At 46.4% G+C, this 12,802-nt stretch overlaps 1 protein-coding gene across 1 annotated transcript in view; it reads right to left on the bottom strand.

The window, feature by feature from the left end:
* Positions 1–12,802, bottom strand: part of LOC147112378 (uncharacterized) — a 244,816-nt gene that overhangs the window by 51,284 nt on the left and 180,730 nt on the right. The window contains exon 32 of the mRNA XM_085998167.1: positions 4,016–4,069. Coding sequence (XP_085854293.1) covers positions 4,016–4,069 — 54 coding nt within the window. The remainder of the gene's footprint in view (positions 1–4,015; positions 4,070–12,802) is intronic.

Raw genomic sequence — 12,802 nt, 5'->3', positions numbered from 1 at the left:
TGCAGAGATAATGGGCTGGATTTTCATTGAGGAGGCGGGACTACAACTTTTGGGGTTGTAGTCCCGCCTCTATCAAGTTCTAGCCAACCCACGTGATTCTGACTTGATTGACCTTGTTGAGCCCGCCCAGCGGGCTCAGCAGTCCAATTAAGGGCCACCCGGCAACAAGTGACATCACAGATTGATATTTCATCTGTCAAGACCTTTTGACAGATGAAATATCAGCGTTTCACAGCTGTTTGAAGCTGTCAAACACTGACAATCTGTACTCCAGGTTAATTCCTTCCTCTCAGGATGATTTAGAGATCTCCCCAGAACAGAAAGCTGAATGCTGGAACTTTTGACAGCTCGCGGCCATTCTGCTTTCTGTGCCGGTGAGATGAGGGACTCTCGAGACCTGAAGAAAGGAAGGCTCTAAAGGTAAGTAAAAGTTAGTAGAACTTCTTTAAACACTTTACACAGACCAAACGCACTTACCTCTGCACTCATGCACCCATCACTCACCTGAACACTGGACATCTCGACCCCTCCAAGCCCTTCATCCCGACAGCCCACCTCGCTAACTTGGCGTGGTTTGGAGCCGTCGGAAATCCCACATTTCACCAATGAAAATAGGGATTAGGCTAAAAACTGCATAACAGGCAGTTAATTGGCACTAATCCCCTTCCTGCCTCGGGGAGGCGGGTCCCAGTGCAGATCGGGTACCCGTCTCCCTTGAAACTGGCATGAAGGCGGGTTGGGGGCGGGATGGGTTCGTGCCCCCCGATTTCGGGATTTTAACCCCCCACACGCCTCCAAGGTCCAATGAAAATCCTGCCCAATGAATGCGTTGGTTGTAATCTACCAAAATTCCCTGGATTCTGGAGAGGTCCCAGCGGATTGGAAAACCGCAATTGTAACTCCTCTATTCATGAAAGGAGGGAGACAGAAAGCAGGAAACTGTAAGCCAGTTAGCCTAACATCTGTCATTGGGAAAATGCTGGAATCCATTATTAAGGAATTAATAGCAGGACATTTAGAAAATCATAATACAATCAAGCAGATTCAACATGGTTTTATGAAAGGGAAATCGTGTTTAACAAATGGACTAGAGTTCTTTGAGGATATAATGAGCACGGTAGATAAAGGGGAACCAGTAGATGTAGTGTATTTGGATTTCTAGAAGGCATTCGATAAAGTGCCGCATAAAAGGTTACTGCACAAGATAAGAGCTCACGGTGTTGGGGGTAATATATTGGATTGGCTAACTAACAGAAAACAGAGAGTCAGAATAAATGGGTCATTTTCAGGTTGGCAAACTGTAACTAGTGGGGTGCCACAGGGATCAGTGCTGGGGCCTCAACTATTTACAATCTATATTAATGACTTGGATGAAGAGACCAAGTGTACTGTTGCCAAATTTGCTGATGATACAAAGGTAGGTGGGAAAGCAAGTTGTGAGGAGTCTGCAAAGGGATATAGATAGGATAAGTGAGTGGGCAAAAATTTGGCAGATGGAGTATAATATGGGAAAATGTGAGGTTGTCCACTTTGGTAGGAAGAATAAAAAAGCAAAATATTATTTAAATGGAGAGAGACTACAAATGCTGCGGTAGAGGGATCTGGGTGTCCTTGTACATGAAACACAAAAAGTTAGCATGCAGGTACAGCAAATAATTAGGAAGGCAAATGGAATATTGGCCTTTATTGCAAGGGGGATGGAGTATAAAAGTAGGGACATCTTGCTACAACTGTACAGGGCACTGGTGAGGCCACACCTGGAGTATTGCGAACAGTTTTGGTCTCCTTATATAAGGAAGGATATACTTGCATTGGAGGCAGTTCAGAGAAGGTTCACTAGGTTGATTCCTGAGTTGAAGGGGTTGCCTTATGAGGAAAGATTGAGAAGGTTGGGCCTATACTCATTGGAGTTTAGAAGAATGAGAGGTGCTCTTATTGAAACATATAAGATTCTGAGGGGGCTTGACAGGGTAGATGCAGGGAGGATGTTTCCCCTCATGGGGGAATCTAGAACTAGAGGGCATAGTTTCAGAATAAGGGGTCGCCCATTTAAAACTGAGATGAGGAGGAATTTCTTCTCTCAGAAGGTCGTGAATCTTTGGAATTCTCTACCCCAGAGAGCTGTGGAGGCTGAGTCATTGAATATATTCAAGGTGGAGATAGACAGATTTTTGCAAAACAGGGCAATCGAGGGTTATGGGGAGCGGGCAGGAAAGTGGAGTTGAGGCCAAGATCTGATCAGCCATGATCTTATTGAATGGCGGTACAGGCTCGAGGGGCCGAATAGCCGACTCCTGCTCCAATTTCTTATGTTCTTATGATTCCCCCATCATCAACATCCTGAGGGGTCACCATTGACCGGAAACCTAACTGAACCAGCCACATAAATACTGTGGCTACAAGATCAGGTGACTCACCACTTGCCTGGATGAGTGCAGCTCCAACAGCACTCAAAAAGCTCGACACCATCCAGGACAAAGCAGCCCATTTGATTGGCACCCCATCCACCACCTTAAACATTCACTCCCTGCACCACTGGCGTACCGTGGCTGCAGTGTGTACCATCTACAAGATGCACTGCATCAACTCGCCAAGGCTTCTTCGACAGTACCTCCCAAACCCACGACCTCTACCACCTAGAAGGACAAGGGTAGCAGGTGCATGGGAACACCATCACCTGCAAGTTCCATGCCAAGTCACACACCATCCTGACTTAGAAATATATCGCTGTTCCTTTATCGTCGCTGGGTCAAAATCCTGGAACTCCCTCCCTAACAACACTATGGGAGTATCTTCACCACACTGACTGCAGCGGTTCAAGGCGGCAGCTTACCACCACCTTTTCAAAGTGCAATTAGGGATGGGCAATAAATGCTGACCTTGCCAGCGATGCCCACATCCCAGGAATGAATAAAAAAAAATATGAATAAAGCTTCTAGTTTTAAGAATAAAAGCTTCTCTGTTAGAAAAAGGCTTTCCATATAAATGTTGTAGCTTAATTAAGCAGCTAAAAGATTGAAACTTTGTTTAGTAAAGGATGTCCTTGGAGCATGTAGGAGGCACCCAAGCATTCATGTTGTCTTATGTTCTATGGGATGGCTTTAGGGAAGTCAGACCCGATGTGTATTACCTTGGGCAAGGGAATAGAACAGCTGGCTCTTAGGCGAGAGACAAAGAACATTATTTACGGGAAGCCTTCTCAAGGGTGTGTTTTAGTATATATAAGCTGGACTTAAAGCCTATTTTATTTAGAGTTCTCTTGGAGTGAAATTGGATACACTTGAAGCAAGAGCTCTGTGAGACTGATCGCCTCGTAAGCTTGTGTGTTATTCAGGTTGTTTACCAACGGCTCAGTGTTTAACTGTTTAATAAGTATTGTAAGTAATAACCATTGCAGTGTAACTTCTTTATGCTGTGTTGTACTTTCTTTAATACATATAATAAATATATATACCTTGGAACAAGGCTCCCTCTAATCTCTGAGTGTCACAGACTGAATCTGATTAAAATAACCTACCGTGTACGTAGCTCTGGCCACTAATCAAAACCAGCTACTAACTGGGAAAAAGTCCTTTATTCCAAAACTGATGTGCGAAGTGGTCATGCTTCGTACAATGAACTCTTTCTGCTTTCCCAGTGTTCAATAGAATTGTTGAAAGCACCGCTTCTAGGACCACTTCCTTACATCAGTTGGTACAATCATTAACCAAGTACTGCTTCATCTTCAGCTGGATGGAGGCTAACTCACTTCCCTCAGACAATGGGATTCCATAAACCCTCCAAAACATTCCCCAACGTTATCATCAACACTCACTATTTAAAAAAGATCAGTGTTTAACTGCTTGATATTTTAAGAGGTGCTGCTGATAAAAACCCACTTTAATGTCTCCTAAGCCCAGTCTATGATTGAATTTTTTTTTTCAGTTGCTCAACAGGCTTAAAAGAAATACTGACGCACAGTATTGAGCTAAATAAATATATTGAGAGAGAGAGAGAGAGAGAGAGAGAGAGATACCTTTTCCCCTGGTGGGCCTTCTAATCCTGGCAATCCCATTGGACCTGTCTCTCCCTGCAAGAATGTAACAGTTAGTCTTTACCTTACACATGAAACACCATCGTCACATTGCAGTTAATCACAATAAGCGTCAAAGGCAGAATCAAACTCTTCTTAACGCTTCACGTCAGCTCAGAGCTTACTGTACTGATGCCCTTTTGTTTGTTGTCATTTCACACCAGTAAATAAGTATTACTTTTTAATCATACACAGCGGGCCAGACTTTCAACAGGCTGTCATGGTGCAAATGGTCTCACAAATATATTAAATATACAGAGGCCAGTATCAAACCCATAATATTATTTGCTCTTTCTCCGTCAGGCGATCTCAGACATGCTGTGTGCTTCCAAATTTTTCCGCCTTTATTTCAGCCTTAGGCTTAAGGCTGTCTCTTTTTTTTAAACTTTCACTGCCAGCGTCAAATTGAAAGCAATTTAATTTTACGGTGACAAACCTTAAGTAGAATCCGAGGTGAAAACTAGTAGCCATAGCATGATTGTGTAAAGTGCTGCATTACTGCTTATTATGAGAGGTCAAGGTGTCTAATACTGGGCTCAGGAACCAAACCTGAAGAAACACTGATGCAAAGTTAATGTTCTTCCTCTGTGTGTCTTGCGAACTCTGTAAATATGAATTGGAAGCTTAGGATTGCATTTTGGACCCATTTCCTATCTATTTGATGCCTTGGAGATTCTTATGTCCCACCTGCCCTACAATAGTGTCAGGTTGGATCAGTTAATAGCACTCAAGATTGTGGTCATGATTGAATTGGAAAAAAGTGTTACTTTTAATGTAATTTTGTATCCAGACAAGTTTAAAAAGGGCAGAGATGATGGAGAAGCTGGAACTGTTTTTCTTAGAGCAGAGAAAGTTAAGGGGAGAATATCGAGGTGTTCAAAATTATGAGAGATTTTGATAGATTAAATAGGGAGAAACTGGCCTGAATATTAACAGGGGCAGGTTAGGTAGGCGGGAGGTGCGGAGCTTTGGCCGAGAAACCCGGAGGTTCAGCTTTCCCTGCACGCTGTGGAGATTTAACTCCACAACGTGCAACTTTTGGCCCTGACAGGTTCCTCGCCCGGAGGTCAGCCTGATTGACAGGCTTGACTTCCAATCAGGCGGGGAGCACTCCGGAGCAGGCCGCAGGCCCAGGTAGGTTCGATCCCTGACCCCGGCGGGGGTCTGATCCCAGGGCGGGGCGGGGGGGGTTCCAATCCCGGGTGGTCCAATCCCCGACCCCGGCGGGGGGCTGATCCGGGCAGTGTCTGATCCCCGACCCCAGGGACCTTTGTATTTGCAGGGGGGGGGGGGCGCCGGGGGGGTGGTGGTCTATTGCGGGGAAGCTTGGGGGGTCGGGGGGAAGGACTCCTGCTCCTCCTGGCCCACAAACAGTGCTGTAAAGGTAATTACCTCCTCCCCAAAGCTGTCCACACCTCCCCATAGATGCCAGGTTTCCCGAGGCCTGGGAAACCCGGTTGCTCACTGTGAAAGCTGCAAAATTGCCAACCCGCCTCCTGGGAGTGGGTTGGCTGCCCGACCCTTGTCCTGCCTCCGTAAAACTTGGAAGTGGACAGATTGGGGCCGGGATTCAGATTTTTAAAATTTTCACCCTGCCCCAGCTGCTCCGAACCCACCCGTTTTTGTGTGTTAAAAATCTGTCCACTGTTTCCACTGGCAGGCGGTTGGTAATCAGTGGACACAGATTTGAGGTAATTGCCAAAAAACCAGAGGGGGAGATGAGGAGAAATTATTTTAGCAGCAAGTTGTTGTGATCTGGAATGCACTGCCTGAAAGGGTGGTGGAAGCAGATTCAATAACTTTCAAAAGGGAATCGGATAAGTACTTTAAGTGGAAAAATTTGCAGGGCTTTGGGGAAAGAGCAGGGAAGTGGGACTAATTGGATAGCTCTTTCACAAAGCTGGCACAGGCACGATGGGCCAAATGGCCTCTTTCTGTGCTGTATGATTCTATGAAATATGCTATTGAGGTAGTGGTGATGTTGCTTCCTCATAGATAGCAAGTAAGCAGTTCATTAACATGTTTCAGCAATCGAAAGCAACTAGCACCCATTGTTTTGCAATATCTTTGATTCCATTTCTTGGCTGTGAACAAAGATACCTAAGGTAGAGGCTGGGATACAGGCTAGCAGAAAGGGTTTCTGAACAGGATGTTGCGCAGGCAGTCAGATTTTTAAGGAGAAAGCTGCAAGGGCTTCCATTCAGACTAAGAGGTCAGAAATACTAGAGGAATGATTAGAAGTCAACTTGTTTATGCCAAGTAAGATGACCTGCTGAGGTGGGGAAAAATGGCAGATTCTTTATTTTGTATCATTATGCAATATTAAGTTCTACCGCTTGAATTAAATGAAGCAGATCATAACTGCTGTTCGATATGTCTACCTTGCAGCTTATAGATTCATATCAGGCCTCATCGCAACAAATGTTTGCTTGGTCTGTGTAGTGTATGTAACCTGTACTACCTTAAGAGGATACCTTAAGGTGAAGGACTACTTTTTAACAGCTCCTGTACATTGTAGAACCGGTAGTGACCACACCGGTATATACACCCTGTGGAGTAATATGTATCTCAGTTCCCGCTCTGACCCTCAATCACTAAAGACCTGTTTAGTTACTCTCTGTTGTCTGTGTCGTATTATTCATAATAACTGCACTTGTAAACACAGACTCAACAGTGGCGACGAGTCTGATCAAACCTAGCAGCAGTTTTGCATCACCTCCCCCAGTACTGAATCTGGGGTACATTGGAAGGAGGCTGCGTCCTGGAACACGGGCGCCGACCAAGGACATCCGCCCTCAGCATCCTGCAGAGCGGTGCATCGCAAGGGAGGCCACGAGAACCGGGCCTGGTTTCCTGGCCACGAAGTCCAGCATAAGGGCTGGCTACAGGTAGTGCGCAACCCTTCTAAGGCAGCGGCGGGTAAGCCCGATCGAGCGGCGCGGGGGAAGACGGCCGAGCTTGTCGGAGGGAGAAGGGGAGGAAAGCATAGAGGGCGGAGAACAAGACCGCAGCCGGTGTCAGGGGCCGGACTGCAATTGCGGGGCAGAGACGCACAGCAGCCAGAAAGGCGCTCCATTGCCACGAGGACCGCAGGAAGCGGCGTGGCAACAACAACAACAACAACAGCAGCTCAAGGAAGCGCACATACAGGGAAAACAAGTGCAGGAAGGACCGCTGTGAGGCGTGGGCAGCAGCAGCGCGGGAAAAGACGCCATCTTGAGCCAGCGGAGAAGAAGACGAGCGCGGGAGCCGCCATCTTAAATAAAAATAAAAAATAATAATAATATCCGAAGGGAAAGAAGAAACTCAGCTAGGATGCCGAAAACAGGCAACATTACTGCATTCGACAACGATGTGGAAGATTGGTCCACTTATGTGGAACGCATCGAAGTTTATTGTAGAGCGAATGAAGTGCCGGATGATAAGAAAGCACTAACCCTATTAAACTTGATGGGTGCGAAGACGTACGGGTTATTGAGGAACCGGATAACCCCAGATAAACCGGTAGAAAAAAGTTTCACGGATATTGTTGCTATCCTGCAGGAGCACCTAAACCCTACACCGCTGCTGATAGCAGAACGATTTAAATTCTACAAGAGGAATCAGCATAAAGATGAGAGTAACGCTGATTACCTTACGGAATTACGCAAGCTATCAAAGCACTGTCAGTTCGGAGCAGGACTGGCAGATTCCCTACGGGACAAATTCGTCTGCGGTCTCCCGAGCGAAGGAACCCAGAAAAACTACTCTCAGAGAAAGAGTTGACACTGGACAAGGCTTTCAACGTGGCCGTATCGTATGAAGCAGCAGCACGGGGAGCTGCGGAAATACAGCAAAAGCCACCTGAATTCAGCACCAATGAAATGGCATTGGGTGCAGTAAAGTGCTATCGTTGCAGTAGGACAACGCATGACCAGAACTAGTGCTGGTTCAAAGACAAAGAATGCAGGCAATGTGGCAAACTTGGTCACATAGCGAGAGTCTGCCGGTCAGGAAAGAAGACCAACAGCAAAAGGTCAGCGCAGGAGAAGTACAAAAAAGTACATAAAGTGACAGAGAACAGTTCGGATGAACAGAAGACTGATTCAGACTCCAGCAGCAAGGAACTGGGTTGTCTGAAGATACATAATGTGGGCAACACAGCAGACCACCAAACTATCTGGGTCATGCTCAAGATAGCAGGAGTCCAAGTGAAGGTGGAATTGGACACAGGATCGGCCTTAATGGTCATAAATAAGCGAGACGACAAAAGGTTATTCTCGCACGTTCCCCTGAGGGATACGAAGATTGTATTGAAAACATACACGGGGCAAAAAGTATACCCCAAAGGAAAAATAAAAGTAAACGTGGTCTACAATGGTAAAGAAAGTCAGGAAATTGACTTATATGTGTTACCTGATGGAGGTCCGCCACTACTAGGACGTGAATGGATCCGGAAAATACAACTGGATTGGCATTCCATACGAGCACTGACTGTGGATGCCAGTAAGGAGGACGACGTCAAACCTGGACGACTGTCCAAAATCTTAGACGAGGCTAAGGAGGTGTTCCAACAGGGACTTGGGACACTGAAAGGAATTACTGCAACCATCAAGGTTGAAGAAAATGCAAGCCCAAAATTTTTCAAAGCCAGACCGGTGCCTTATGCGATACAACCTGCTGTGGAAGCAGAGCTGGAAGGGTTAGAACATTCAGGAGTACTGTCCAAAGTGGACTGGAGCGAGTGGGCTACACCCATTGTTCCTGTCATGAAGCGATCGTTGAGCAACACGCCTGGTGAACTAGGAAAGTTCACATCTGTGGTGATTTCAAAGTCACTGTTAATCCAGTTCTTCACACAGTGCAATATCCGCTTCCGCGGATTGAAGATATCTTCGCTTCGCTATCTGGCGGCAAGCACTTAACCAAGATAGACCTGGCACAGGCGTACCTGCAGATGGAAGTTGATGAAGTGTCGAGACAGTATCTCACGATCAACATGCATAAGGGCTTATATCAGTATAATAGGCTGGTTTTTGGAGTGGCATCAGCTCCGGCTATTTGGCAACGGGCCATGGAACAGGTCTTGCAGGGAATTCCAGGGACACAGTGTTACTTGGATGACATCCTGGTTACAGGAGAAAACGATAGTGATCACCTCACGAATTTGGAACAGGTGCTCATCAGATTGAAAGAATATGGGCTAAGAGCTAATCGCCAGAAATGCGAGTTTTTTTCAGAAGCAAATTTTGTACTGCGGCCACGTTATTGACAAGGAGGGGTTACATAAGTCCCCTGACAAGATTGAGGCAGTAGTCAAGGCTCCAGCACCGGAAAATGTGTCACAGTTGAGGTCGTTCCTCGGGCTGGTTAACTACTACCACAAGTTTTTACCAAATTTATCTACGGTGTTACGCCCACTAAACACCCTCTTGCAAACGGGAATACCATGGAAGTGGAGCGATGACTGTAAGCGGGCTTTTCAGAAGAGCAAGGCGTTGATCACGTCTAAGGAAGTGTTGGCTCACTTTAACCCAACACTACCTATTCGGTTGGCTTGTGATGCATCTCCCTATGGTATCGGGGCGGTGCTCTCACATAGGTTTCCAGATGGCTCGGAAAGGCCAGTCGCTTTTGCATCCAGATCATTGACCTCCGCTGAGCGCAACTATGCTCAGATAGATAGGGAGGCCCTCAGCCTCGTGTGGGGAGTGAAGAAATTTAACCACTACCTGCACGGACAACAGTTTACACTGCTGACAGATCATCAACCATTGGTTTCCATATTCAATCCTAAGAAGGGTGTTCCGGTAATGACGGTGCAGAGGCTTCAGAGATGGTCCCTTTTCCTAGGGGCAAATCAATACGATATTGAGTTCAAAGGTACAAAGCAACATGGTACTGCTGATGGGCTATCGTGCCTGCCACTACCTCCAGCGGAAGAGGCACCGGCAGTTGATCCTGTCGAGATATTCCACTCGACCATCATCGAATGCTTGCCAGTCACCAATGCGGGTATTGAGAGAGAGACCCGAAATGACCCGACACTGTCTCGGGTCTACGATTTGATGGTGAAGGGATGGCCAGCACACGGTGAACCACTGTTACCAGCATTCTCAGCCAGACGAGAACAGCTGTCCGTATGTCAAGGAACACTGATGTATGGAACAAAGGGTGGTTATTCCTCCTAAATTACAGGAGAGAGTCTTAAAAGAATTGCATGAAGGTCATCTGGGGGGAGTCAAGATGAAAAGCCTTGCTAGGGCTTATGTGTGGTGGCCAGGTATAGACAAACAAATAGAGGACCTGACAAAAAGCTGCTCAGGGTGTCAAAAAGTTCAGAATGCTCCTCCAATTGCACCGCTGCATCCATGGGAATGGCCTTCAGCTCCATGGCAACGCGTGCATATTGACTTTGCAGGTCCATTCATGGATTCCATGTTTTTGATAGCAGTAGACGCACACTGTAAATGGCCAGAAGTGATCAAGATTTCGACCACTACCACTGAGAAGACGATTGCAGTCTTGAGAACTATATTTGCGAGGAATGGATTGCCCGAGCAAATTTGTTCAGACAACGGACCACAGTTCGTGTCAGAAGAATTCCAGAAATTCATGAAAAAGAATGGGGTGAAACACTATACATCTGCCCCATACCATCCGGCTACAAATGGGTTGGCCGAGAGATTTGTACAAACATTCAAAAAGGCAATAAAGGCCATGTGTGAAGATCATATTCCACTACAACACAAGGTGGACAATTTCCTAATGGCATATCGAAATGCCACGCATGCAGTGACAAATCAAAGCCCTGCCATCATGTTCTATAACAGAAGGTTGCGGTCCCGGTTGGATTTGTTAAAACCCAATGTGAGACGGGAAGTTGAACACAAGCAATTCCAACACATAAATGAAAAGGCCACTCGGAGTTTTGAAATAGGACAACCAGTGTTGGCCAGGGACTATAGAAATGATAAATGGCAACCTGGAACAATTTGTGCACGGCAGGGGCCTTTGATGTACATGGTAGACACTGGGGAGAACGTAATACGACGTCATGCTGACCAACTTGTGGGATCAAGAACAAGGGTCAACCCCATGTCTCCGGCAGAGACACCAGTTGAAGAATTTATTGAGCCTGTAGCATCTACCTCGGACTCGGTTGTATTAGATGATGTTGAATCCATAGAAGATCAATTGAATGAGTCACCCCAGCAACGGGAACAAGAGATCCCTGAAAGGCGTTATCCGGCACGGATCCGGAAGCCTCCTCAGAGACTGAACCTTTGAATATTCATTGTGTGTAAATTGTATATATGTATATATATTCATGTACTGTATTAATGGGGTGTCCACTGTTAAGCTAAAAGGGGAGGAATTGTAGTGTATGTAACCTGTACTACCTTAAGAGGATACCTTAAGGTGAAGGACTACTTTTAACAGCTCCTGTACATTGTAGTACCGGTAGTGACCACACTGGTATATAAACCCTGTGGAGTAATCTGTATCTCAGTTCCCGCTCTGACCCTCAATCACTAAAGACCTGTTTAGTTACTCTCTGTTGTCTGTGTCATGTTATTCATAATAACTGCACTTGTAAACACAGACTCAACAGTCTGCCTTTGGAGATATTGAAGAAACAGTTGTGTGAAAGACACAGATATCCAATCCAGATCACAAAGGGATGTTATTGTTATGGCCCTGTGTAATGCTATCGGGCAAGTAGATATAGGGCATCTTACATAAGAGCAGGGAGGTTATGCGTAAACTGTATAAAACACTAGTTAGGCCACAGCTAGAGTACTGCATACAGTTTTGGTCACCACATTACAGGAAAGATGTGATTGCACTGGAGAGGGTACAGTGGAGATTTATAAGGATGTTGCCAGGACTGGAGAATTTTAGCTATGAAGAAAGACTGGATAGGCTGGGGTTGTTTTCATTGGAACAGAGGAGGCTGAGGGGAGACTTAGTTGAGGTGTATAAAATTATGAGAGGCCTAGTTAGAGTGGATAGGAAGGACCTATTTCCCTTAGCGGAGAGGTCAATAACCAGGGGGCATAGATTTAAAGTAATTGGTAGAAGGATTAAAGGGGAGCTGAGGAGAAATGTTTTCACCCAGAGGGTGGTGGGAGTCAGGAACTCACTGTCAGAAAGGGTGGTAGAGGCAGAAACCCTCATCGCATTTAAAAGGTATTTGGATATGCGCTTGAGGTGGCTTTAACTGCAGGGCTACGGACCAAGAGCTGGAAAGTGGGATTAGGTTGGATAGCTCTTTTTCGACCGGCGCAGACATGATGGGCTGAATGGCCTCCTTCTGTGCCGTAAGTTTCTATGATTCTACGATACTGTTTACTGGATTGACTGATGGATTTTCCCCCGGAGCAGTTGGCTTGCCGAAAGCCTGGTAGTCCTGCCGGGAGGTCTGGTCCATTTTGATGAACGGGCCTAATCTAATCAGCTTGGTGGGCTGTGGCCTTAAAATGAGGGCCTTGGGCCACCACAGTGTCTGGTGGGAGCAGGAGCAGCAGCGGCCCAGGCTGGGTTTGTGTGGCTGGGCTGAGTTTATTGATGACATTGGACCCCGATTTCCATAGTAAATGGGCCTACTTCCTGACTCCAGCGGCCGCTGAGCAGTAGGCCCCGGTTAACATTGCCACGCCATGGCCACAGTGACAGCGGCAAAGGAGAGGTAGGTCACTGCCCCAAGTTTTCGAGGCACCACCACCCCCCTTTCCGCTAGGTGGAAGA

The sequence above is a fragment of the Somniosus microcephalus genome, chromosome 9 (genome assembly GCF_052327205.1).
Source record: "Somniosus microcephalus isolate GS21.2 chromosome 9, FLI_Smic_1.0, whole genome shotgun sequence".
Classification (NCBI taxonomy): domain Eukaryota; kingdom Metazoa; phylum Chordata; class Chondrichthyes; order Squaliformes; family Somniosidae; genus Somniosus; species Somniosus microcephalus.
This window is presented reverse-complemented; position numbering and strand designations above follow the sequence as displayed.